This window comes from Strigops habroptila, chromosome 7 (assembly GCF_004027225.2).
Source record: "Strigops habroptila isolate Jane chromosome 7, bStrHab1.2.pri, whole genome shotgun sequence".
NCBI lineage: Eukaryota > Metazoa > Chordata > Aves > Psittaciformes > Psittacidae > Strigops > Strigops habroptila.
Genome location: NC_044283.2, coordinates 2,651,627 through 2,679,528, shown reverse-complemented (window position 1 = coordinate 2,679,528; position 27,902 = coordinate 2,651,627). Strand labels below are relative to the sequence as shown.

Sequence of the window (27,902 nt, the reverse complement as noted above, 5' to 3'; positions counted from 1 at the left end):
TGAGAGGCACATGGGGGTAAGATGGTTTGAGCACACAGCTCAGAGAACATGGTTGAGTTTTTCCCCACTGTCCTAATGCAGTTAAGGCACAGATGGGTAAGTGAGTAAAAACCAAGCAGGGAAGAGTATTTATTCACCTTCCAGGGCCACTGAAACTGGCTTGGTATAAGCACAGCAGCAGTGGTGGGCCCTCAAAGCAGACAAGGCCGGAGACAGGCGAGAAGCAACACAGGAGCTGGAAGAAGGGCAAGGGTGGAGTAGGATCAGAGGGTTGGGCAGAGGTCAGCGAGGACTCTGGCAAGGGAAGCATCCTCTGTTCCTCCCTCTTTAGGGGAGGAAAGAGCAGAACAAAAGGCAGCCGAGCCCCATGTCCCTTGGGCAAGGGAACGGACAAAACACTCAGCTTGCAAATAATCCCAAACCTGGGCTGCACAGGAACTGCACTCCCGGGCAGGTGTCTGCTTTGTCACTAAACCACCTCAAGGTTTCAAACCACTCCTGTTTTGAATCTTTTCAGTCTATTAGTCTGCCAGGCATCTTAAAACATAAGCCAACTTCTGCCTGTCAAACGCAGGGTCACCTTGAGGTGAGGAGATAAGCTGCGTGCATGGCAGATGCACCTTCCCTTCCCTCTGAGCACGGCTCAATAGCTGCCTCCAGCCCTGGCAGCTGTTTTCTTCCCCATTGCCTGATGATCACCAAGTGCCACCCCTGCTGCTTGAAGGGCAGCTGATGCCACAAGCGACAGCAGAAGCTGTTCAGCTCCTCTCAAAGTCTAATTGGTGTTCTGCAGAAGTTCAGAGCGGGATCTGATGCAGCCAGTGCATCATTTGTCTAAATATCAGTCAGGTTTCCATATGGAAGCACAATCTCGGTAATACTTTATAGCCTGTGCTAGGAGAAGTTGCTTCGGTGAGGTGGAGGGCTGTTAGACACTTAGGCATACTGCCTCAGATCAGCTGGGGAAGAGTTTAAGATCTCCAAAATGGGCCCCCCCCGTCTCTACCACTGCAGATTGCTACCTTCATATGAGGGCAACATTTGCTGAAGCTCCATGAGATACGTAACAGGGCAAATGAGACCTCCAAGCATAGGAAGTACAGCTTCAGCCTGAAGTATGGGCTAAAAGCACTACAGAAAAGAGATTCTGCAGAGTTAGGAACCAAGTTAAGGTTGGTTGAGAAGATTGGTGCAGCCCTCCTGCACCTTTAAGAACACCACGGTCACCACGATCCACTTCACTCTACCCTGCAGGACTCAGCTCCTAGCAAAGAGAAACAGAAAAGCACAAGTGCACAAGGCCAAGGACAGCAAGCACCATCCTGCAGTGCTGCAGGAACTAAATCCGCTCCTCACCCTGTACAGCTGTAAGTAGCTCCTGCCTTGACCCTAACTCTTCCCATCTCTCAGCCCATCCTATGCAATATGAAAATAAACCATCTCCCATTTTATGCAGGTGCTGGGAAGAAAAAGAAAATTAGAAAATTCAATTTCTTTAGCCATATCCCCCCTCAAGCATCACACCTTCCCCTGTAATTCATGTCTGGCCCAGGCTTGCCTTGCCCTAGTATCAAAGTAGTCATCCCTAGCCTGCACCCCTTTCATCACCTCCTCAGATCCACTTCATCTCCCTGGTCCTGCTGCTATGAACCCTCTCACAGCTCTGACAACGTGCCTGCCCTGCAGCTATTTTTCTTTTGAGCTGAGCTTTAAGAGCCCAGGGCTTTGTCAGGAAGGGCAGTGAATAGAACAGCAGCAATGGGAGGTGGCATTACCTCTCTGACCACTGCTTTGGTGACACTGGCAGCTGCACCTAGGGTAATAAAAGTCAGCAGAGTAGTAATTAGCAGGAAGCACAACTTCAACCACATCATATATGTTCCCTAGAAAGACTTAAGTGCTCTGTGGGAGCAGCTCTTGCAGCCCAGGGCCTACAGACTTCTCCAAGAAAGGCAAATCTTAATCAAACTCAGTTTCCTGGGAGAGAAGCAGCTCTATTACTAACAACGTCATCTCACATCCCAGGTTATGAGAGTTATGCCGGAGACAGCCCCAGCATAACCTCTCTGTGAGCCTCAGAGGAGACAAAGCAAATCATGGTGTTCTAATCAACATCTGCAAGCGTGCACACTAACCAGGAGGTTGGGAGTGCAAATGCATCTATCCACATTTTGCTGCAGACTCAGTTTAACACAGTAAGCCAGATAAAATAACTGAGAAAGAGGTTTTGAGGGGATATGAGGCATTTTTCCTTTTGGCATTACCACAGTTCTGGGCATATGCATGCTACACGTTTTATTTAGGCAGACATACTGCTATTGTTTTAAAAGCAAAACTTATATGGGTGAGATTAAGGTACATATTCATGTAGCAAGATTAGCAGGGCAAAATTGGAAAGCTGGAAAAAACCAAAGCTTGTCAAAAGCTATCGACCTCTGCCAAGTCTGTGCAAGAATTGCTGCCTTTATTTCTGAAGGACCACATATGCTACATTAACAGTCTGAATACTCCAAGCAGCTTTGTGGAAACCACTGATTTTTATGCTCAACTTCCAAGGTAGTCTACACTAAATCTGGGAAAGCATTCTCATTTATAGCACCTGTTTGCACAGCAACACCTATGCCCTCAGCCAAAAGCAAGTCCCTGCTTCCAGAATCATGGGATGGCATCGCCTCCTCTTTAGAGGTGGTAGTTTCCTCCTGCCACAAAGTCTCTTCAACAAGCCAGAAAGCTAAAGTTACATTAAAAGATTCCTTTTGAGCTCATATGATTGGCAATCTGATTTTATCAGCTAGCAGTTTCAGGTTTCTCAACTGAGTTTTTAGGCAGAGAAGGCAGCAAATTGCAGGACAACCCTTTTTGTTGATTATGTGAAACAGCACTTGTGGTCACCTTGCCAGAACATAGGAACGTCAGTACATGCTGTGCTCCGGCTGGATTCAGCAGCCTCAGGCATTTCACCCTGGGAAAAGCAAAGGCTTTCTTTCTAACGTCACTGCTGCTGATTTTTTTGTCACTGATCCTAGTCCATTCACAACTGAAATCCAGTGATTGGCCCCACTCAGTATTTCAAGCTGTAAACCTCACACGGCTACACAAACAGCCAGCAGTGCTGCAGCCAGTCAAGTGAATTGGCAAGTTCTTGCTTTAGAAGAGCCCAAGAGCTATTTACATCAGCTTTCTCAGAAGAATTACATGTCAAGTACAAAAGGGCAACTGAAGCAATAATAATATATGTTCAATAGCTTTTAAAGGTAAGGGGGCATCAACTGGGACATGGGCATCGCCCTAAAATTATGTCTGGTTCTTTGAGCAACCCGGTGCTCAGCTGTAAAGGAACTCAGAGAGAATTAAGCCTTATATCTACCTAAAACCTAGTCATGATACTGGCATTAAGTTAAAAAGAAGTCAGCTTCATCTGATTTTCCCACTCATGGATTTTCAACTTGCTCTATCCAATAGTAGACACTCATTTTCAAGAAAAGCATGAAGTTTTAATTAACCTGAGCTGAAGTGATCAGCCTGAGCTTTCAGCTCTTGCTTTGTTCCCCAAATGCTGCAGGCTTGCAGCTTCACTGCGTCACTCGGAAAATACCCAAATCCCCAACACTGGGTGCAAAAGGAAACTCAATTAATAGTGGAGCCTCCACCTCCATTTTGACCTTTACACTCTGCACAAAAACAGGGACTTGTATTGCCTCCAAAGGTTAGATAACCTTACAGTTAGTTAAAATTAGCAGGGATCAAGCAATCAAAGGATTCAGGAGAGACCGGGAAGAACTTTGTACAAGAGTTAGCAGTTCTCCAGTCTGCGCAGCGTTCTAGAAAGAAGGGTTTAAACAGCATCCTACTCACACACTAACCAAGACAAGTTTCTGATCACATCTCGTATGTCGATACATCTCACCTACTTTTCAAAATAGTTCTATTTCAGACAGGAAGAGAGCAAGTGCAGTGATAGAACAGCGCCTTTTTGGTAAATACTTGCCTAAATTGTACAAGTTCCTGCTGAGGGCCTTACTTATTATTTTGACTCACAAGAGTCTGAAAAGCAATCATGAAAGATTCCTTCCGAACAGTTTACTCCATTTCACAGACAAGAACAATTGCAGGGCTGCAGCCACAGTGCAACACCTGCCAAAGGCTGCCATCAACTCATATTTTGCAAAGCTGTCTCCCACAAAATTAAAGATTTAAGCCCTGCTGATTAAATAATGCAGTTCTCTGCATGCAGCTGGGTGCTCGCTAGAATGTTAAGCTGCGCCTTTGGTTCACAGTCAAGAGATTCCCTGGCAAAGCTCACTATTTTTGTCCTAAGGAGCTTTATCCATCATGCAGCAGGCAGCCATGTGGACATGGTTTATGCCAGCCCAGGAGAAGATAACTAGGTGGGGGAAGGACTTGCTCTCTGTGTTCTTGGACTGCTGAGGGTTTGCTGCTGACAACTAATGGGCAAGAGGGGTCTAGACCCTACCTCCCATGCCTCTGTTAGAAGACCTCATTTATTAAGCCAGATATTATGCATTGGCACAAGTAGACTAGTGACTTCTGTGGGTTATCTAGATGGGATTTAGGGAAGTATCCTCCAATCCCAGCCCCTCCACAGGTAGCTAAATGGGTAGAAGATCTGGGGAGTTGTTGAGTGATGCTTCTTGGCTCTTGAACAGTCACCAGGAGCCCATCAGATATGGGCTTGCACCCTTCTGGAGTAATGGCTGCCTGCTATGGAGATGTCAATCCGTTACCTAAGCTTTCAGAGTGCTTTAAAACCACAGATTAACCTCCTCTGGTCAAAAAACTGAGGCAGAAAGAGTCTAGCAGGTGAGACACCAAGACCAGACCTGTGTCCTTTAAATAACAGCTCCCACTACCATTGGCCTAACTTCAGTTGCATGACTCCAACCCCACTTCAGGTCACACTTTCATCATGAAGAGCCAGATGGAACCATGAAGTTTCCTCTGCCACTTCAGTAATAGCTCATACCAGAACTGAAAGAACTGATCTGCTACACAAAAAAACAACACCCAAGCACTTTTGAATTAATTCCAGTATTGTATTTTGCAGCCAGATTTCTAGGAAATGTTGTGAATAATCCAAGTAATTCAGTGGGGCTCTGTTTTTATTTCTTTGCTTTGTTTTCACAAAACATAGCAGCACGTGGAATTGCAGTTCTGTACCAGAACCCACGGAAATCAGGAGTGTTCATTTTCTTACAGGCCTCCTGATAGTTCTCAGCAATAAAAGCCTGCAAGAGACCTGCAAGCCTTGGGCTCTCTGTAGGTAGCAGCAGTGCATCTCCTGCTGGTAAAAGGAGCGTCTCATTGAGGGAAACCCATCACAAAGGGATTTGTTTCCAAGAGATTTAGATTAATCTCCTAGTTAAGGAAACAATTCCAAGGCAGATAAAGACAAATTTGAAGAAGAAAAAAAAACACCCCACAGCACAACATACCAAACTGAACAACAAAAAAAACAGCAGAGAAAATATAGCCAAGCATCCCAAGCCAGACTGGGGCCTTGGGGACCTTCAACACAACTACAATTCATTGTGCCAGCAACGCCAATTAATAAGTCAGAGGAGACCAAGCAGTGAGGGATTTTCTCTGGAAGACAAAAATCTATGCTGCAATATCTCTTGAGCCAGCTTTGAAACAATGCAGTAATTCAGATATCCCCAACACTATACTGGAACTCCTTCCTTTGGATTTTCCAGGAGGAACTAGAAAGCCTCTGGTTTTGCATCTTATCAGGGCAAGTTCTTGGGTCAGTTAAAGAGCTCATCATACACTAGCAGAATTTAATCACTTGCAGCTAATACCAGTGCCTTCAGAGCTAATCCACTTGTAGCAGGCACTGAATACGCCCCCCATCACAACCAAAGAGGGTGCAGGAGGCTGACAGCTGAGAGACAATGTGGGGCTTGATGAGTAGTTATTCTGCACATTGATTGCCAAGCTGCATTTCATCAGGACTCCAATTATCTTCAGGTCTGGATTGGGTCTACACAATCATCTCATTAGTCACTTAAATTTGCCAACTCATTTGAAAACTCATTTGACAAATCAACCTTGCTGAAGATTCAAGTGAAAAACATACAGCCTGCTCATGGTGCACGAAGGGGACACCAACTATTACTGAGCCATGCCAGATTTTGTTCATTTGCGTATGCAACAGGCTTGTTCCAGACTCAGAAGTCTGAGTAAAGCCCTGGATTTTCATCAGCAAGATGTGCTAGAGGACAACTATTAAAACTGATACTATACATGGGTGGAATACAGAACACTGCCAACATCTGCCATCATACCTGCTGCCACCACACTCTCCAGTCAGAAACTTCTAACTGGACGGGCACAAACTTATTTCCTTATTTTTCCTCTTAGTGTTGCTTCTACTGAGCAAGGTACTAAACAGATTTTTTTTTTCCCCAGTCATATTGCATGCATTTACCTTCTGCAATGCACTAAAGGCCACAAAACTGGCTTTCAGTCAAATTCTTCCTATGGATAAGGGAAGAGCAGCATATGCTGGAAACTGGAACTTGTAGCTTAAGACAGGGACTCCTTTGATTAACTTTCCAGATTTTTAGCCATTTAAGAAGTTATCAAATAGGTTTTTACATAGTTGGGGGCATAATAATCCTCTGACCTTCCAGAATAGTCATATATTAGCATTTCTTCACTAGAAAATCCTTCCTGGGCTTTCTTCAGCTCCTCAGTAATCAACAGAGCTACAGATTATTAGATCCTTCAGTAAATTTTTATGAACAGTAAATATCCAGGAGATTCATACAAAGCACTGCTTTGGTGCTACAGCCAAGATGACCCTCACTACAACAGCTTAAACTCAAACTGAAGTCTCAACTTTTAAGCTTTAACATTGCTGCAGCTGCTATTGAGAACACAACAAGGGTAAGAAAAAAAGAGTTAGCTGGCAAAGACAGACACAATCTCTGAACAGAGCCTAAGATATGGTCAGAAACAAAAACATCCTAATTACTAAGGATATACAAGACCATACGTATATGCAAGATCTCAGCAGAAGATAAGGGAAAAGCTCAACTGTGCAAAGAGCAGTAGCATCAAAAGACATTTCTCTACTGAGAAAAATCAAAGTGCTAAGGGAATCAAAGAGGTTTACTGTTTTTTCTATGCCTTCCCCTAACATACAGCTTAGGGGATGGGTTTTTATTTTAAAGGCGGCACGAGAGCATCTCTTGGTCCCCCCATAACCAACTGGCAGATCCAATCAAGTGGTGCCAACAAACACCTAATGATTCCATAGCTCCATTTCAAAACACGCAGTTTTGAAACTACGTGAAAAGGTGACTTCTTTCTCTGCTGTTTCCTCTAGCCCTGATTAAGCTTTTGGGTAAGTCTTCAAGAACCTGAGTGCATGAACCTTCTGTACAGAAAGCACCAAAGCACTGCCTCACAGAGGGATGTGAATATTCACACCAGCAAGCCCTGAGATGTGCTGCCCATGAGAAAAAACAAGCCCTGAGTGAAATCAGGCAGTAGAAGGTGACTCAGCACTCAACAGCAACTCAACTTTCAAAAAAAGGTCAGTTTGTAATGAGAAACAAGAATGACAGCAGATTTGAGCATGAAATAACCAAGAAATACACTGTATTTTCAATGACAATTAATACAGCTTTCAACGCTGCATGCAGACTGAACAGAGGAACTTGCAAGCAACCTTTCCTCCTTCCCCCAAACCATGCAGAAGCAGGAACACAGCACACAGAGTTTCATTAAATCCTTAATGGTAGCTCGAAGGTAGTATCTCCTTAAGACAACAGAGGAAGCTGAGTAATAACACAAATAGGACAGAAATAAATGCTCACTGCCATGGCACCAAGTTGACAAAGAAAAGCATACCTCATAGGGGAGTTTTGCACAACTACAAGCATGTGGTCTAAAACCGTTCAGAGATCTGGGTTTGGATTTGTTTGGATAGTTTGAGGAAGACAAGACTGAGTCCTAGGAGGGGGCGCATAGAGACTTTCCACATGAGATGCTAGGACAAGCAGCTGTGCTTGTGTTGTGCGTGGCAGGAAGGCTTGGGATGAAGTAGGTGACTTTAGAAGATCACCACCTTTGTCCTCTCTTTAAACACAGCAGCATTTCTCCCCAGGCCCTTACACAGACAGAAGCTGGAGGCTTAGTCACCTCCCTAGGTCCCAACCCGGATCACTCTCTTGTGTTCCCAGTCCTTAAAAAAGCACCAACAACATCCCAAGGGGCCACAAGCCAGGGAAGGTAGGAGGAGGGCTACCCATGCCCCACATGCCCACAGGAAACCTCCCTGAGATCAGGCATTAATTTCTGCCCTTCTGCAGCTCAACCCAGCCTTCAGAAAAGACCTCTTACTAGAGATAAGAGGACTTGCTTCCAGTTTCATCCTTTTACTCCTAGAAACTGGCTCTGTATAATGCTTTCAGAGAAGGCAGTGCCAAAGGAAGCTCTGTCAACAGCGATGATGGATCTACTACAGCTGATGTGGCAGACATTCAGCTTCCCCTTCCCGAAGGTTAACCAAAGTCTTGGACCCCTGGAACAAGAAGGATGAGCCTTGTGACAGCTGCAAGCGTCTAGAGGCCTAAGGAAGATTTTAGTCTTTGGAAGTCCCCGAGTACTCCAAGCTCTGCACCTTCTCAAGGGCAAGAAGCCTGAAGAGAACATCCTGAAGAGTCTGTTCTTGAGTTGAACACTGAAGATGATCTCTCCCTAAAAAACCTCACACATGCTATTTCTCCAAATCCAGTAAAGAAGTTGGGACTTCACTGCACTTCCAGTTCGGTTGTATGATACTTTGGCCCTTGATCAATACAATATCTCCAAGAAGTCAGACACCTTTGTTGAGACAGATGATACAGGTTTCCAAAACACCAAAACTTACTCTTGCTTCAAAGAAAATAAGTCTTAGAGAGCACTTTGTACTAAAATATGCATTTGCCAGAGCCATCTGACATTTGTCTGTTGCTCTTGGCAGGATGTCTCCAAAGGGATCTGACACCTACATATGTTCTCCGCTCCAGAAAGAGAGACAAATACACCTGCCATCCTGTATTACAGGAAAAACATAATGAAAGAACTTGAAAAACAAGGAGCCACCCAGAAGAGTCACTGATGACAACATGAAGATGATTATTTACTGCTTTGAATATCTACAACATCTACAGGATTTAAAAATGCAGAGTCTGCTTCCAGTACAAGATTACACAACCTCCATGTAAGACTGTCTTTGCTTGCTGCTTAAGCTAAATAGATGTTGTATCACCTCTTTCAAGTTCTCCCTCCAATAAGGTGATATACTATGCACAAATAAGACAAATAATACTTGCCACTTTCTTCAAAGAAGTATCCATTTCTTGACATTGCTGCTGGTGGAGACTCTAAAAAGACAGGAAAAAAGGAAACATAAGAATCATCAAGATGCTGAACGTCTTCCTCTTACTGCTAAACTCACTGTAAGCCTGGATTACAGCAGAAAGCCAGTCACAAAATACTGCAGGCGTCAGGTTTTCCTGAATGTAGAAACTTTAACCTTTTGATTATTGACTTTAGCATTTACCAGAATATCCCTTACAGTCATAGTCACTGCTTGAAGATAAGCTAAGCAGTGTTAGGCATCCTGGGCTGGAACCACAACACAGCAAGTCTAAAGATCAGGACAAGCTTGATCATCTTGGTGACATATCAAACCTGAACAAGTGCATCCAAAAATTAATAGAAGTATTTACAAGGCTTTTATGTACCATAATGAAGTCTAGGTTGTAGCTTATGCTACAGATAAAAAGAACCAGTTTAATTTAGAAAACACAACTCAATTTAGCCGGGAATGGGATTTCACATCCTATTTCGCTGCTCCCTAATCATCAGGATATCCCCAAACAGTGCTTGGCACTTGGAAGATAAGCACCAGAATGCTACAGCCTTCCTTGGCCCACTTCCTGAGCTAGGGTCCTGCAGCAAACACCATCTGCACCAATGGGGTCTTCACGAGGAAGCCACAAATGGGAAGTGACGCTGACCAAGAGTGAACCCACAAACACAGCAGCACCAGGACTGAATCCCCATGGAACACGCTTTATTTGCTGGTGAGTCATTTCTGCAAATAACTGCTGGCAAAATGGGGTATTTATTATGCAAAGAGATGATCCAGCAGCAGAGGAGCACCTGCTTTCAGGTGTGATCAGCCTGGTACCCAAACCCAGCCTGGCTGTTTTTAATACTAACAGTATTTGACAGTTTGGACTTCATGGGCTAAAACCACCAGCTTTCCTGTACAGGTGCATGCCTGTTTTATGGTGAGATAACAGAGTTCTTCATATCAAGCCTTGAGCAAGGGTCACCCAAGCAGTCCCTTCGAAATCTGCTACTAGATGCTGCCTCTTGACATGCTTCTTCCCAGCCAAAATGCAATCAGAAAGAGGAATAGATTTGCTCTGTCTTTCCCCACTTCATTAGGCTAATCAAAAATTACCTACGCAAGCCTGGGATGAATTTGGGCCAACAAGGAAAGAGGTTTTGCCTGCTTTATTGTTCTACAGATTAGGCTTCCTGCTTTTCGTTTGAGGTATGAGACTGTTTCCCAAAGACACTTTCTCTACCCCATAACTTTTGGCTTACAGGTTACATGGGTGGGTTTCCCCCCCCTCTGCTTTTACAGTGCACCACATTTTCAAGCATCATAATTCATTCTGGTCCACCGGGAGCCTTTGTTTGTCAGGCGGATACAAGTCACACCACTGACGACAGCACCTTCCAGCCCTAACACTTGTCACAGCCCAGCGTGGCTCAGACCTTTCAGTGCAGACAGCATTTAACTGCACAGGCTCCTGGAGGGACACCCTGATGACCACTTAAACACCAACAAACAAACCACACAAACCCGAGGGCAATTCAAGTGTCTGGTCCAAGAGAGAAACACAACGTTCCAAGTTCATCCCAGAACAATGGGTTGGAGGAACAAAGGCACGGTGGCCAAGGGGCACCCATTACAATTGTTTCCCTCCACTTGGAAGGGAAGGAGAAGATCCATCCAGGCTGATTAGCATGGTAACGATCAAAGGAAAGTTCTTTAAAGAAAGACGCTCTGATTGTGTAATGATTGCATTTACGTGTTTCAGGGAAACAAACAAAATATGCCTAAGCAGACAGATTACCCAAGGAAGTGACATTCCCACCAGGATGGCATATCCATTTCTCATTCCTACTATGGCTTCTGAGGATGCCTGAAGCAACACATTCATCCTTCACTAGGCAAAATGAGACACTCTTTGCTTTTTTCTTTAACCAAGCACACTTGTTTCTATGGGTTGGTAATGCCTAAGGAGAAGGAATTCAGGGTTGGTTGGTTAGTTGGTTTCTTCATTAGAAACACCTTCTAACTGCAGTATTGCTTGGGTTGACTTCACACCTTTATGGGAGACTCTGGTTTGGTTGCTGCTTGGACTAGGCATGAAAAGGGCAAGGCTGGGGTATTGCAGCAGGCAGTGCCATTTCATTAGGTGGCACTCGTTGCTTTGAGTCACTAATGAGCAATAGTCCCCTAGGCAACATGCTCAGGCAATTATGTTGGAGGTGCTGTTTTTTCAGATGAGTCATAAACTAGAGGTCTTAACCTTGTAATTAAAAGATGCAATGGCACGTTTGGGAAAAAGAGAGTCAGGCGTTCACCCTACTATGTCCTGGCTAAAGTCCAGCCCTAGTGATTTGTCTTCTCCCTACATAATCCTATCCCATTGCACCAACAGGATTCAGACTTCAAAACAGTCTTGTTGGAGCCTTTCAAGAAGTTATTACAACCCCCACGGAAGGGGCCACACACGTTAACATCAGGAATGGTGTGTAACATGCCCAGGAGGTAAAAGGTGATAGGGTGTTCGCACAAGTCCAGACACACGCATGGAGCTATGGGACTAGCTTAAAGGTCACCATGTTAGCAGAAGTGGTGGTAGGAAAGGTAAATTGGGACCTACACCATCTGCATCTCTGAGAATCTAGAGAAAGTGGCATCCAACTATTTAACTGAGCAGAATAAAGGAGACAGATTTGGAAAGTGTGATTAATCTTTCCTCCCGCTCTCCATATTTCCCCAATCAGTTTAGCACAAGCAAGCATAGCTTATGTTTATGGGGTGCTAACTAAGGACAAGGCCAGCCAGACTGTGCGCTTAAGTGCATGCTCAGTAGCAGTCAGCAAGGCAAACATATCAGCAGGCTCCACGTGCCTCTCCTCTCACAAGGCTAATAGGATTTTAGTATCCAAGGTCTTGGCTCTTTAGTCATGTTTTGCTGGAGACAGGAGCAATGGGTTCGAGTTGTGCAGAACTGACAGCAAGGCAGCATCCTCTTTTCTCTAGCAATCAAGTACATACCCACAGCCTGATGCACACACACAAACTCAACATTTCCTCTCCCCATCTTAGCTCCACTCTTGAAATGAAAAGAGCTCAACCAAGGGGCAGTTAAAAATACTGCAATAATCGATGCAAGTGTTTAGCTCAGGGAAGCCTGGGCAGGAATACAAGTCTCAAACACATAAGAGATCAACATTACAGTGCTCCAGGGTTTGCCTGAAGTTGCAGAAGCATTTCCATGAAGTATAAATCATCCCCTGCGCTACCCTTTGCAGGCTGGAGGAAGAGACCTGCAACCTGGGGAGTGCTTTACTACCATGGCATGGGGAGTTCCCTTTCTCCACACTGGCACACCACTTCCCTCAATCCACTAGTTCATTTTCCTTTAGGTTTTCTTTCAGAGAGTTCATCACTTAAAAGAAGCCAAGCAAAGCAATTTCAGCCAGACATAAGGTCAGGCTTCTAGAGACAAAACTGGAAGGCATTACCCCAAGAAGCTAAGATACACAGCACAGCAATTCACACTCATGCCTCTAGTATCTCCCCAGGTCCATGTCTTCACTCTCCAGACTCTCTCTCATCCAACACCTACAAGGACAACTAGACTTCCCAATTTCTCTCCCTCTCAAAAGGAAGGACAAGATGCCACCTTCCATTATCTGCCAAAACCCATGTGGTATCTTTTGACAATTTAAGCAGTGCTCTTAATTTTAAGAGTTAATTTATTCCAGCAAATAAGTTTCTACTCCCCCCACCTTATTCTATTAGATGAGACTCAAGTGGATGGGCATTGAAAGTGCCACCACTTAGCTGCTTTTTCAAATGAAAGCTTCGGACTAGTTTCTCATCCCTTCATGAGCACTGAACTCAAAGGTAGAAGAACTGAAGCACTGAAGTGCTGCAAAGTGGAAAACAAAGCCTATTTCTCTAGACTCAAGAATACAGCTTAAGACTTCAGAAAGAAGCCATTGCCCTTTGAAGCAATTGCAGTGACTCCAAGAGCCACCAAGGGGGAGATACATGAAGTTGACTTCTTAGCTGGTAGGACTGTTACATTTGCTGTAGTTTAAGGTGCTTGGTTTTAGGACTAGGATGCACCAGATGATCTGCAGTGGGACACAGACAAGAAGTGGGCACACTTCCTGGTTTCTTACATTCTTACCATTTTTACATTTACATTTAACAACAAAACCAGACAAAACCCCACCATACCATCCTCCATTATTAAATTCCTGTGGGAAACCTGTCTCAGATCTAATAACCCAGTTTAACTCTCTTGTTTTAAGGTTAGTAATAAGTTCTCTTGAGCCTTGCAATATTAGTGGATTACAAATAAAAACACATTCTCTGGATACTCCAGTAACTCAATTACAATGTTCTGCTGCTGGCATCTTCCAAGTAAACAGTCGTCTGCAGCACAAGCCTTATATTGAAGCAAAACATAGCTCTGGAACAAGCTTTCTACAAGTGGCAGTACAGACTTTGGCTTTTATGACTTCCCTCCAGTAAATTTCTCCTAGTTCTGGTGTCCTGATATTTATTTGGAGTTCACTTTGAGACAAAACCATTTTTAAAGGAATTACTGGAAAGGTTCTTTTTCATTTACAAGCCCTTTAATATTGGCTGCTCTTGGGTTGTCTCTGAACATTTAGTTACCCCATAAGTACTAATGAGAAAACATTCGGTACCTCCATAATCTTTTACTTAGTGTGTGCTCCACTATCCTAATCTCCACTGCCTTCCTCAATATTGTCTTGCCGGAGCTTTGAGGACATTTCTGAAACTCATCAGCACATGCGATGTCTTGCCTTAAATTAGATAAAGCAAAACACTGGAGCCTCCGAGCAAGAAGCTAAATAAAAAAAAAAAAAAAAACTTGTTCAGCTGAAAGAGACTTCAGACTTTGCCAATTTCCCCCCAGGAGGAATTACCGGGTCTCAGTGTGACAGACTGAACTGCCCAGTTATCTGGAAAGAACTCTACTTTTCAGAAGACACTTAGGGCCTTAGCTTTGACTGTTTTGGCCACTTCAAGCCGACTTCCAGGAGTTTGTCAGTCAATGCCAAAAGTATCCATCACTACCATTAAACAGTTGGGCATCAGTTTCCCTGCCTGATTGGGAACATTGCTGTTAGTTTCACTACTTCAAACAGATCCAGGGCCAAGTCTAGCTTAACCAAATATGCTGTCTCATCCAAAGCTTAGATCAGGGGGAAGATGACAAAACTACCCCTATCCAAGGCTTCACCAGATCTGGTGTTCAATATTAAACTGTGAGCTCACTTCTTACTCTTAGTTCTCTTCCCTCTACCATGAATTAACATCACAGAACAAGGGAGTCCAGAGCTACACAAGTGTCCAGGAAGCTGCGCCCAGGATTGTGCAGTTTGGGGCAGAAGGAGAGCTGCAATTTATGTGCTTCAGATACCTAATAACCACACAATGCTGCTTCCCTCCTACACCCAAAGTCAGCAGAAAACCAGACAGACTTAAGAGAAAAAGCCACACACACAAGGAATATCCCAAGGGAAATCTGCAGAAGAGGACTTTTATAAAACAAATTATGTGGAACATCATCTGAAAGGGATCCATAATTGAGAGTTTAAAATTGTCTGTATGCAGCAAGAGCTCAACAGCAGGAGAATGAGGAAGCCTCAAACTCCTTTTGTAACGCAACTACATCACCACAGAATAGGGAAAGAGCTCAACAGGCAGCAAATCTGATCAATTCAAAATATATCAGTATATCAGGATTCTCCTTTAGAGCACCACTTGTGCTTTTAAAACATGAGATTTTGGCAGTTTTCAGGGAAGAACCAAGCAGTGAGGTCTCCTGGTGGAAACATTTGCTGCAAGTTATTTAAAACCATCCAAGTCATCAAGAATGAATGGACAGCAGCATGCAGAAAGCTATTTTGCCTGAAGTCATGACTTCTCATTTCTATCTCTACCTCCAGCAGCTGATTCCTTTCCCACAGCCCTGCATACTTCTACTGGAAAACACTGGTGAAAGCACAGCTCATACTGACACAGTCAGAGATGAGATGCATGCCCCTCTGCTGCAGTTCTGGATAGTAACAACTGGCAGGACAGGAGCTTGAGATTTTCTTTACACTTTGGGTTTCCTTTACACCTAGAGAGGCATAACAAAAGAACGGAAAAAAACAAACCACACAAGTCAGGGTTTCAAAACCAATCACTGTAATTCAAGGAAGTGTAAGATGAGTAAGATGTGCTCGTTAATACTTGGGCAGGAAAATGCCAAGGTACATATGGAATATGAGCACTGCTGCCTGTGGCAAGCCCAGATTTAGACCTTTCCCCAAAAAGCACCACTTTGCATCAATAAAGGCAAAGGAAAATATAATAGAAAACAACTCAGGGAGGTAAAAAGACCTTTTGTAAGTCATTAAATGGGAAGTATCAGCAACTGCTATGTTGCAGGGAGTTTTATCTTGAAGAGGTAAGAGTCAAGATCAACTAAAGGTCTCTCTGTCATCACAGCTTCACAACCTCGCTCCCCCTGCAAGAACCACATGTGCTTTCTCAGTGCAGACACAGAATGGTTAGGGTTGGAAAGGACCTTAAGATCATCTAGTTCTACATCCATCCACATTTCATCCCAGCAGAGGCTGAGGGGGATACACCCTTTCACCAGGCACACCAAAGCCCTACCCCTCCTCAGCTTCCCCTTTATTTATCTCAGTGGCATAGCAGCACAGCCCCGTGACAAGCTACCCAGCTCTACAAAGGACCAGCTGTGTTCCTCCTCCCCCTGATTACATCCACATGCCCATCACACATATCTAAATATCTTCCTGTCAAGCCTTTGAAAAACACAGCCAGATGCTGAAGGATGGATGAGGGACTCATCCCCACATGGCACGCCTAGAGGTTTGTGCAGGCAGCAGTACCAGCAGGTGCTAGCACCACATTGTAGTGAAGCAGGGATTTTTGTTGGAGACCTTTACCTAAATGGGGTGAATAAAACATTGCCTGCATGCAAACACCTACAAGAGATCAACTTTTGAAGTCTTGAAAACAGTCTACAGGACAGCCATGAGCCAGGAAGATTTAAATCTACACTCCAAACCCCTCCACATTGGTAAGCTTCTAGGAGATGATAAAGTAGTTGGCCAGAGCAGAGACAAAGAAGGAAGGTGCTTTTAAAGTAACTCAATCCAATGGCAAATTACTGCTTAGCTAGAACACTCAGCCCTGCAGGGGCACAAGCTTTGCTCTCCTTATGTGTAGGCACAGCCAAGTCCTCTAGCAATCCTTACAGGAGAGGATGTTGCTGTTAATAAAGAGCACTCTTGATAAGTTATGTATGTTTAACACACTCTTCTTCCATGGAATTGCATACATGCATCACTTGTCTCCCCTGCCCCCTTACTAGAAGTATTCCTAAAGGATTTTCACCACATTTTTGCTTCCCACCAGGGTTTCATTTCCCCCAAATACTCATTTTTAGGACTAAGAGGTCTGGATTACAAAAACTAGACACCCCTGGGTAGTGTCCCATTTCTATGGCTTTTGAAGGGCATGCCTTCACCCCTCTGCTATTTCCATGGTGCTACCCCATAGTGCATTAGTCACTTGGACATAAAGTTTTGCTCTGTGGAACTATCCAAACAGTGTTCTCCATCACAGTGTGACCACCCTGGCATGCCAGTCCCAATCCAGGCAGAAAACACACCTTTACAGCTTCATGAGAGAAGCTGTGGCTGCCCCATGCCTGGCAGTGTACAAGCCCAGGTTGGATGGGGTTGGTCTAGTGGAAGGTGTTCCTGCCTGTGGCAGTGGGGTGGAACTGGAGGAGCCTTAAGGTCCCTTCCAACCCAAACCACTCTGTGATTCTAAGGCTCAGGAAGCACTAAAATATCAAATCAGGGATTATATGCAAGGGGCTGGATATTCTTCTGATGAAGGCAAAAGGTGTGAGGAGGTCTTCAATCATGCCACAGTAAATGAAACCCCAGAACTAATTTTCACAGCTACTGGCTGTGAAAATCAAAAGCATCATATTGAAAGGATAAAGCAGGAAGCATCCTCCTGCCTGCTCACTCCAGGCAAACACACACCCACACACAGGCTCAGGGATCAGACACGTCTGCTTTCAAAGCATTTCCCTCACTGCATTGAACAATTCTCCTCTTCATCCCTTCCCCACCTTCCTCCAGAACACCCATCGCAATAAATCCAGCAAATAAAAGATCACTGGCTGCAGCAGTGACAGCTACCAGAGACTTCCCCCCTCATGCACACTAAGGGTTGGTGTCAGTGATGCTTGACTTTACCAGCAGCACCAGCTTGTCCAGCTTGACTCATCACAATTTAGCCCACCCGAGCAATGAATATCCGAGGGTGCCTCCCAGAGGTGAGTTGCAAGAGGAAGTGACCCTGGAAATGGAGAGCAGTGGAGCTGCTCTAACGGGATAGCTTTTCCTCCTCCTCTGCTGGGTTTCTTGGCCAGCGTTTTGCAGGTGAGCAGGACAAGCTAAGCAGCAGGGGAACGACCACACTTTGGGATTTGGCTGGAGGATAGAATTTGGCCTGTCTGCCTTTTTGCTTTCTCAGGTTGAAGGGTGAGGTTTCATTTTTCTTCCTAACGAAAAAGTGATTTAAGACTTGCGAGGATTTCTTGCATAAGTGCTACATGGAGGGGAAACGAAAGCAAATACCTCCAGAGATCCCACAAGCTGGCAAAGGCCCAAGAACAGACCGGTTGAAGCTTTTCACTAGACTTTTCCTGAAACATTTAAATAATTTAGAAAGCATTAACTCTTCCTGACAGCTTTTCAGACAGCTCTTTCGCTGGCACAGCCCTATCCAAACCCTCATAACTCTTAATAAAACGAAATACCACAAAGGTCCCAAATTGTGGTCAGGGTTGAACATGGATTCAAAAAGGTGCCTGAGATTTGTCTTTGTTGAAATGCTTCCCTTGGACAGGCCAGGTCTTCCAAAGGCCACCACCTGCCACTTATCTGCAGGGATACCGTGTAAAACATGCAGAAATGGTTATGAGACAGTCTATCAATGTTTCACTTGCTTGGGGCTGCTCAGAGGATGGGAGCTGTTCCCTGCAGTGGTCCAAGTGTCTTAAATACTGTAAACTTAAGCTAGGTCAAGGTGTAAACTAGCAGCTGTAAGATCAGGTTTGGGGTTAGGTGGAAGAGATGCTCCAGCACCAGCAATTTCACACTCTAGCATCCCCCCAGGATCACATTTTGGAACAAAGTGCATTTCTATGAAGCAGAATCTTGGTTGGACAGGGCTTGGGGCAACCTGCTCTAGTGGAAGGTGTCCCTGACCATGGCAGGGAGTTGGAACTGGAGGAGATTTAAGGTCCCTTCCAACTCAGACATTCTATGATCTTATCACCTCCAGAAATGAGAACAGCTACTGAAGAGGCAGCAGTGGCCAGGCCAAGATTTCACAGAGTGATTCCTGCACCCCTTCCCACCACCACCCCGCAAAAGGCATCTGAATGGAACAGGAGACCAGCTCCAATTCACACAAAACCAGAAGTTATGTCAAAATGCAAGATCCATAGTGGAAACAGAAAGACACAGAAGTAGAACAATAAGCCCAGCCACCTGGATCACCAAACACATTTTCAGCTGTGGTTCCAGGCAAGACACAGAAAGAAAAAGCCTCCCCCAGCTATTGAAAGTAAGAACAGTCCAAAGGATACTCTGCAACCTCAACCATCCCCTCAGAAACAGGGATTTTGGATCCCAACAAGCTTGACAGGATAACACACATCACCCCATCCAGTCTCTATGTCTAGGAGCCACAGAACAGCAGCAGTGACAACAACAACACAGGCAGGGGGAGAGCCAGCAGCACCAGAGCTGATTTTGCTGTCCATCATCCACCCAAAATAAAGATGCCCCGATCCAGTGGCAAAATAATTGCAGTCTGACAATGAATGATGAAGTGTTATTCATTAGGACCCTTGTTTATGGTTCATCTACATGGCTTCCATGGCTACAGCACCAGGGATGATGTTTGCTAGCATTTTGGATTACATACATGCATTTTGTTTTCACTCAGCACTGCACTCTCCCCACGTGAAACATGAGCATGTAAAGCCTCGCAGACAGGCTGTTGAGGATGTTTTAGCATTAATTAGACAAAAACCAGAACCAGGTAAGATCTCTTGTGCTCATCTCCCCATGCATATCTTGAAACTAAATTCAAAGCCTGACAGACAGCACTCTGCTTAATGTAAATTGAATTCAAAAGGTATTCTCCAGCCTTAAACACAAGAGCACAGAGACATCCGGCACAGGCAATAGATGTTATCACTAAGCAGCAAAGCCCACTGGAAACACATTAAGTACTGCCTTATTTTAGTGAATTAAATAATTCAAGAGCTGGCAGAGCTGGGTTTCTACATTCCCTGTCCAAATGCATCACCCAGCAACAGTAGTGCTCCAGTTTGAAGCTTTTCTCCTTAAGACTACAACTTACCTGCACTACTTCTTTGATAGAGATGCTGTTGCAACAACCTCTGCTCCCCTCCTGGCTGCTCCCCACCTGGAGCCACCACACTTGCTCCCCAAACACCACTTGCTCAGGTGGCCACCGTGGCAATGGCTCGTGCTTTTTCAATGGCTCCAATATCAATCCATCCAGAGCATCTTTCTCCCTCACTTCCAATTGGCGAGCGGCGGATGGGTGGAGTGAGAGCACAACCCATTAGCTCCCAGATGGACACCTCCAACCCAGCTCTCCCAACCGGAGCAGCGATGCCGGTGAGCCGCTAACTTCACACCGGCAAAGCTTCACTCTACATGCCGCCACAGGCTGTGGTGTTTGGGTTTTCTCCCCCAGCCACCCAGATCCCACTCCCTGTCGGAGCTATCCGCCTCTGGTAGCGAGGAGGAACGATAGAACAATTAAAGTGCCCCTGCGCTTCGGAGCCGGAGGGTTTTGCTGGATGCTGTACGGAGAAAGCCCATGTGCCTCCTTAAGGAAGAAAAGAAGCTTTGTGGCAGCCAGGCTCAACTGAAGTGAGAGGATACTGTACCTTACAGACAGAAGTACAGGGAAAACGAGCGGATGGGAAGATGCAGGAAGAGGAGAAAGAGGAGGGGAAAGAAAAACCTGCTGCTGAGAGGTAGATAGAGCACATTTCTTAAAGCTATAGCTGCTGTACTCTCTGAGCATGGTGCCTGCCTGATACCGGGGCTCTGATGTTTTCTCCATGCTGCTCAGCATGACAGTTCACTGACAGAGGCAGTGCAAGGGTTAATGCATGCATTCAATGAGGAGCCTGCCTAAGGGAATGAGAAGCAGGGCGGTAAGTCTCTGTTCTAACAGCAAGTCACAGAAAATAAGAGCTAAAGAGACCTCACCTCATCCAAAGGGACTTCTATCCAAGCCTGTCTGCCCAGCGCTCAACTGTGCAGTGCCTAAAATGCTTTGGGGGGAAGATGCCACATCCTCTCCCTCCTCCTCCTCCAGCCTATTCTGCTGCTTCACTTTCCTTACAATTCAAGATTTTCATAACAATAAGCCAAGTCTCCCCCAGCTGGGTATTTAAAGCCCAGAGGAATGGTCTACGCTGGCCAAAAATAAAGGAAACAAAACCACCTAACTCCCCAAAGCAACATCAAGTCAGCCTTAGAAAAGGCAGATCCTAAAAAGAAATAAACCAGAAACAAACGACGAGTTATCCAAATGCTGGCAAGAGCGGGTCAGTTGAGTAAAGATGTTATCCTATTTACCAGGAGGCAGCAAACGTTTCCCAGCACAAAGCATGGCTTGGGAAGCAGCATTGCTTGTAGCAGCGGGATTCAGTCAGAGCCACATCGCCCCGTTTTCAGTCCCTGCCTCAGACTTGTTTCCGCTGCATGAAACCACAGGCAATGCATGTTTTTAAACACCTCCTACATGTTTTCTCTGCTGAGACTGCTCATCCAGCCTCCTCCATATTCTTTTTGCATGCCACCTGACGAGCTTTGCCAGGTAAGTGCATCTTATTCAGACTGTTAACAAGATGTAAAGGAAATAGACTGTGGTTCATGGAGTAGCTGAGGGTGGGAGAGATCCTTGGAGGTCTCCAGCCCCACTCCTTGCTCCAGGCAGGACCACCTTTAAAGCTAAATCAGGCTGTTCAGAACTTCATCTCATCAAGCTTGATACATTCCCAAAGAAGTTTAACATAAAGCCAAGACTCCCATCCTTGGGATCAGCACTTACAGACAAGCTCAGCTCCTAAACCAGGAGGATTTACTAAGTCTCCCCATATAGATGCTTTGCAGGAAAGCAACATGTAAAATCCTGAAACCAAGCTGACGCTTTTAAGGTACTTCCTTGTAGCGGGACAAACCTGCAATAGAGAATCTTAATACCTTCCTCTATACCCACTCTTGATACCTTCAACAACAGTTTAAAGGACAGAGTTTACAGCATCACAACCCTGAAGGTGAAACGAGCCTCCAGCAGGTATTTCAGGTTCCCAACCCCTCCGGATTCGTTTCAGCAAGGGAACCAGCTTATGAAACAAAAGACTGGCTAAGATCAGTTTCTATTTTTATTTTTCCCATGCTGAGGTTGTTTACCAGCAATCCCTGGCCAGCCTGCGCGGGCACGAGGGTGTAGCAGGGACCAGAGCTGCTCCTTAGTGGAGATGACAGCAGCCAAGCACCACCAGGAGAGGTCCAAAAGGAGAGTGCATCAACACACCTATACCAACGCATCCACCAAGTCCTACCTGCATTGCTTCCCTCCTTACCCACCATCTCCAAAGCCCCCCCTCAATCTCAGTGGACTTCTCTGCCACCCCAACCCTTCCATCCCTGCTCACGCACCGTCCACCGGCCTGCTCCATCTCTGCGTCACCAAACGTTGTGGCCATGGAGCCAAGTCCTGGGAAGAGCCAGCGCTTGCCCCGAACTGGCCATAGGGCGAGCGGAGAAAGGTGAGCCGGGGGTAGCAAAAAGAAGCCGGCTCCATCAGGACGGAGAAGAGAGGAGAGCCAGGTACGAAGCAAACCGCGTCTCCCTTCACCTCCTTCAGCGGGTACTGTTGGGACATGCAGTCTCAAAGCCTTCTCCCCAAAAAGTTCCTTTTTAGAGAGGAATTAGTGCAAAAAGAAGGAGAATAAAAGCCGCTCAAGCAGCCCCGCTGCTGCTGTCACAGCCCAGCAGAGCACACTGGAAAGGCTGCGTCTCCAGCCTGTATTTAAACGCCCCTCTCAGAAAGCAGAGATGCAGCACAGGAAGAGACAAATTCCAGCTCTGCGTCGGGCTGATAAGCCAGGTTTATAATATTCAAGAAGTATTGGCATTACTACAATTCCTCCCCCCCCCAAGCGAATGTCTTGTGCAGGAGCTTCTTGTGCACAATAAGCAGAGGAAAAAAAAGAAAAGCTCAATCCCTAAAAAAATCAGCCTGTTCCGGTGGGAACAGCCAACACGGTGGAATAAAACAAACACACGCGTGTTAAACCCTGGGGATGCAATTAGGCTCGGAGCAGGGAAGAGGTGTTTAACTCCTCGAGAAGGAGATGGCAGCGGGTGAAAGGAAAAGGAGAGTAAAGCTGATGCCTGACATTGTGCCTTGTGGGGTGCTTCATCCCCCAGGGGGGTGAGCCCGCGTGGCAGCTCCCACTGCTGCAGGGTGCCAGCACCAAAAGGGGAGGAAGGCCACCACATCCTCAGTCCAGATTGCCCCATCCTCCTAATTTTCCACTCCTTGTCTGCCCCCATGAGTAAGCAATAACTCATTCCATCACCTTCACTGTTCAAAACCCACCCACAGTGCATGGACACAAAGGTTGCCCAGCTCCAAGCATTGACCAGCTGAGGTCTTCTCACCACCACCTTCAAATCCAATTTTCCCCACCCTGCTAAAGCCCACATTACCACTATTATCCATCCACCCCACTGTGATATGGCTGCAAGGATGCCTCTAGTGCACCCACAGCCCCGCAAGCCCTTCTGCTGCCATTTGCATCAGCTCCTTTAAACCTGGGAACAAAAAGAGCATGTGTGGGAAAGAAAAGTTCCTGCCCAACACAAGTATAAAGTCAATATTACCCACTCCAGCAGCTTATATTAGGTTTTCATGCTTTTCTCCCCGTCTTCTTGCAGTTTTTCAGCAGGTCATCTATGAGGATTGAAACTGGACTCTACTCTACCCGAGTCCTACCCAAATCACAACTCCCACTGGCTCATCAGAGCTTGCAGACCCTTCATAGAATCAGAGTGGTTTGGGTTGGAAGGGACCTTAAAGCTCATCCAGTTCCAACCCCCTGCCACAGGCAGGGACACCTTCCACTAGAGCAGGTTGCTCCAAGCCCTGTCCAACCTGGCCTTGAACACTTGCCAGGGATGGGGCAGCAACAGAGTTAGATTCTGCAGCCACAGAGTTAGACTGAAACCCTCAGCACTGCTTTGTTTTTTAACTGCAAGTCGGACCCAGGGATGAATCTAGAAAGAGGGAATAGAAAAGCCACAGAGTCACAAGTGATAGCTAAGTGCTTTGATATCAAAGCCAGCAATGACAGATGCAGGAGCCCACAGTACTCTGCTCTGGGCCAGCACGTCACCATGCTCTGCAGAAAGGCTTTATGAGGAGCTTTTCCTAGAGCATATTTAGTAAGTTATATTGCATTAATAAAAATAAAGAGAAAACAAAAGATGCTGTTTCACCAGATCCCAACACAAACTCCCATAGGAGCTGCCTTGCAGATTTCATACCCACAAAACACTGCTTAGACCCAAATGAGGATGAACTTTAAGGAACTGCCTCAGCATTCCCAGCTTTTAACCTTTCTGCACTGCATCCCTCCCAGCAGACTCCCTACCAGCAGCGACAGCACCATGCTGTGCCTCAGCTGCTGCTAGCAGCAAAGGTATCTTGGATGCAACGTATGCTGGGTATCTGCTGGTGTGCTTGGCAGCTATTTGCATATTTAGAGGGGAGATGACAGTTTCATGATGATGAGTCATTAAAGTGTCCCAGAGAGTTGTTTACTCCCAGAGAAATCCTACATAAGGAAACGCGACTTTTCTAGAAGTTGTTTTGCATTAGGAAGATGTAGCTTAGTGGGTTTGCACTAGGAAGAGGTAAGTCAAGGGCCACCCAAACTACAGCAGTAGAAAGCTTTGGGATAAGAATCACTGGGGCTTCACAGAGAAGCCTAAACCACAGCACAGTATTAGAATTACTAAGAAAAGCTTTCCCCTACATAATGTGATTTAGCACCTGTGTTTAGGCATAAAGTATATACACAGAGCACCACCGCAGCTGTGAAAGGACAAGGTTTGAGGTTTTGTTCTCATACAGGCAAATAAAACAGCAGCAGGTTAAGTCTGACAAAACTCTGTACTAAAATCCAACTTCACAGCTCACCTCAAACTCCATTCTGCAGGAAATAGCAAACTCTTCACAGACACTTAAGACAACATAGAAAGCTTCAATTTCAGATCCTTTTGCTTTCAAAACCAAGACATCTTTGTTCTCACATCCACTCAACAGAAAAGTAAAGCTTGCTTTAACAACTGTTTACAGCCTCAAATGATTTACTACAGCTTCGATGGAAGTCAAGGCATGACAAGTTTACATACAGCTATCTTACACCACCAGGGGAGTCAACCAAGTGCTCTATTCAAAAGCCCATCACATTTCTAGCACTCATTTAAACAAGCTGAAGTGTTCAAACTGCCAAGGAACAACACAAGAACTGGAGAGGAACTTCCTCTGTGGTATGTAATACTTACAGAGCAGCAACTGTATAGAAACCACAGATATTTCGGAAGTAAAGGGCTCTGGCTGAGATGGATTGGCCAATGTATCTCTAGAACAGGGAAACGGTGACATGTGGCTCTCAAGGTGGTAGTAATCATAGACTGGTTTGTGTTGGAAGGGAGCCTAAAGCTCCTCCAGTTCCAACCCCCTGCCATGGGCAGGGACACCTTCCACTAGAGCAGGTTGCTCCAAGCCCCTGTGTCCAACCTGGCCTTGAACACTGCCAGGGATGGGGCAGCCACAGCTTCTCTGGGTGACTGGCAGTGAGTGAGGTGACCGTGTAGACAGGACTGAAGCATTGCATCAAACTTTCCTTCCAGCCTCCAAATAACCAGCCACAAAACCAACAACAGCAACTCGGGTAAGAAGGGTGAATCACTACGGGATTTATTCAGTCCTGGGTCAAGCGGTTTACCCCATACTTTAGCTATAGCATTTGAGGAGGAATAACTCTGCAAAGAATAAATGAGGATAGGTTTACACCTAGAGAAAACACATGAGAAGTCCTGCAAACATCACAAGTTGCAGTAATATGGGAAAATTGTTGTATATTCCCAGCAGATTGCTCCCATGTGCGTTGCTGCTGGACAGCCAGCCTGCACCGTATAGTATCAGAGGGAGAGTGACAGTCGTGGCCACAACAAGCCCAGGTTGGACAGGGCTTGGAGCAACCTGCTCTAGTGGAAGGTGTCCCTGCCCGTGGCAGGGGCTTGGAACTGAATGAGCTTTAAGCTCCCTTCCAACACAAACCACTCTGGGATGCTATGACAAAGCTGCATAGAAGAAAGCTTTAAGGACGAGAACATCCGATCCAAAGCAAAACGTTTTCATTAAACTGAAAGGGGAAGAGGGAAAACCCCAACGACACAATCCTCCTGGAGAAAAAAATGTTCAGGAGAAGCTGAAGGAGCAGCCTCTCGGTCACTGCTTGGCAGGCGGCAAAGCTGTTGTGCCACCTACAGTTGCTTTTACTCCAGAACAAACCCCAACTTTCCTGCACGAACTCAAGTCCCTGTCACTTCACTTTGTGTCAAACCCATGTTCACGCAGCCATGCTGATTAAGGAAGTGCTTCCTTTGCTAAGGCAAGGGGGGAGGCACTCAGAAAACAACTTGTAAAGTGTAGTGTAAATCACACCATGCATTTCAACCCATCCTCTTCCCTCCTTCCGAAGAAAAGGAGCGATCACTGAGCCATTTGCCAATGCACACGACTGCCCAAAGCCCTTTACATTAGTTCAGTTTGAGCCACACAGTGACACCTTTTTTCTTCTTCCCCATTTTTATTGCAGCTTTTACAACATGAAGTCAGGCAACTGCATCCGCAAGCAAAGTGCCAGAGCAGAGCTGAGCCCCTCACTGTGTCCTCCTCCCATCATTAGGTGTAAGTAAGTACATAAAGAGGGAAAAACACCTCCAGAAGGCACAGCCCTGATGTTTCCATCCCTCCTTCACCCCTTGGTGGTACTTTTATGCTGTATGTGTGCTGACACATCCCGCTACAGTCCAGATATTGGGTGTCCCCCCTCCCTGCAGGGAGCAACAGGCTCCTCAACCAAAAAGCCTTGAGCAAAGATGCAAACTGAACAGTTCCCGCATCTCCCCCTCGTTTTCAAGAAGGAAAAGAGGACACATCCCCTCCACATCACCCTCCCCATCACATCCCATCCCTCCGCTGCTGCATAAGACAAAGCAGGAGTGAAACAAGGGGGTGGGAAGGGAAAACCCCGCAAACTGCCGGCCAAAATTCATCACACGGGTGCCCCCCTGCCCGCGGAGGGGGGCAGCTCTGCCTCTCACCGCATGGCTGGAGGTGGAACACCCGTCTCACTGCCATGGCTGCCTCGGTTCCTCCGCTCATCCCGTTCTCATCATCCTCCTCATGACGCTTTTCGGGCTTTCTTGTGGTTTCAAACGGGGGTGGGGGTGGGGGTCAGTTATTTATTACCCCACAAACCCCATAAATACAAATTAAAGGGAGGCAGCACAGCCCCCAAAATTAATTAATGAATTAAATGAACTACCCGCGGAGTGGGAGGGGACGGAGCGGGGTCACACCCCCGCCCGGGTCCTAGCGCCCTCCCCGCCGCCGGAGCACATCGCGCCGCGTCCGGCTCCTGGTGCGCTCCGAAGGAAAAGACTTAAAGTCGGTTCTCCCCTCACACACCTCCTATATTGAGGCTCGTCTCTTCAATTAAAAAGAATAAATCAGTTTTCACTTCTCTAGGGTTGCGTGGGGAGACATTGCAACAGGTTGCCCAGTGAAGCAGTGGCTGCCCCATCCCTGGCAGTGTTCAAGGCCAGGTTGGACACAGGGGCATGGAGCAACCTGCTCTAGTGGAAGGTGTCCCTGCCCGTGGCAGGGGGTTGGAACTGAGCTTTAAGGTCCCTTCCAACCCAAACCATTCTGTGACACCAGAAGCTTTATCAGGTGAGATGCTGCTAATAGCTTCAGAGCTGGGAAAAAGCATTGAGCTGACAGATCTTGCTTCTCCCATGAAGTGTGCTGATGTACACCACAGGGTCCCATCATTCGGACAGCTTCTCTCTGCCCCTTCAGAACTGCCACTGAAATAGCCTGGCACAGGCACATTGGAGTCAAAAGCAGCCAGCTGAGATTCAAAAATCAACCCCTGCAGCTCAGCACAGAGATGCACCTCGAGTTTCTTTACAAAATCAAGCAGCAACAACAAAGCTTTTAAAAGCAGGCACAGAGTGATGCTCCCAACCTGCAGCCTTTGCTTTAAGAAAAGAACAGGCACATTTTT

At 46.0% G+C, this 27,902-nt stretch overlaps 1 protein-coding gene across 5 annotated transcripts in view; it reads right to left on the bottom strand.

Annotated features, from left to right (window-relative positions):
* The window catches only part of SLC4A11 (solute carrier family 4 member 11), a 99,254-nt gene extending 72,149 nt beyond the window's left edge, over positions 1-27,105 (bottom strand). For 2 of the 5 annotated variants that reach the window (XM_030492280.1, XM_030492281.1), the window contains exons 1-2: positions 22,192-22,598; positions 9,345-9,395 (exon numbers count right to left, since the gene is read on the bottom strand). In XM_030492280.1, the coding sequence (XP_030348140.1) occupies positions 9,345-9,395; positions 22,192-22,417 (277 nt within the window). In that variant the 5' untranslated portion in view covers positions 22,418-22,598. Of the gene's footprint in view, positions 1-9,344; positions 9,396-19,846; positions 20,208-22,191; positions 22,599-26,934 lie in introns of those variants that run through there. The other 3 variants (XM_030492283.1, XM_030492284.1, XM_030492282.1) reach the window with 2 other exon arrangements.
* Between the last annotated feature and the right edge of the window lie 797 nt (positions 27,106-27,902).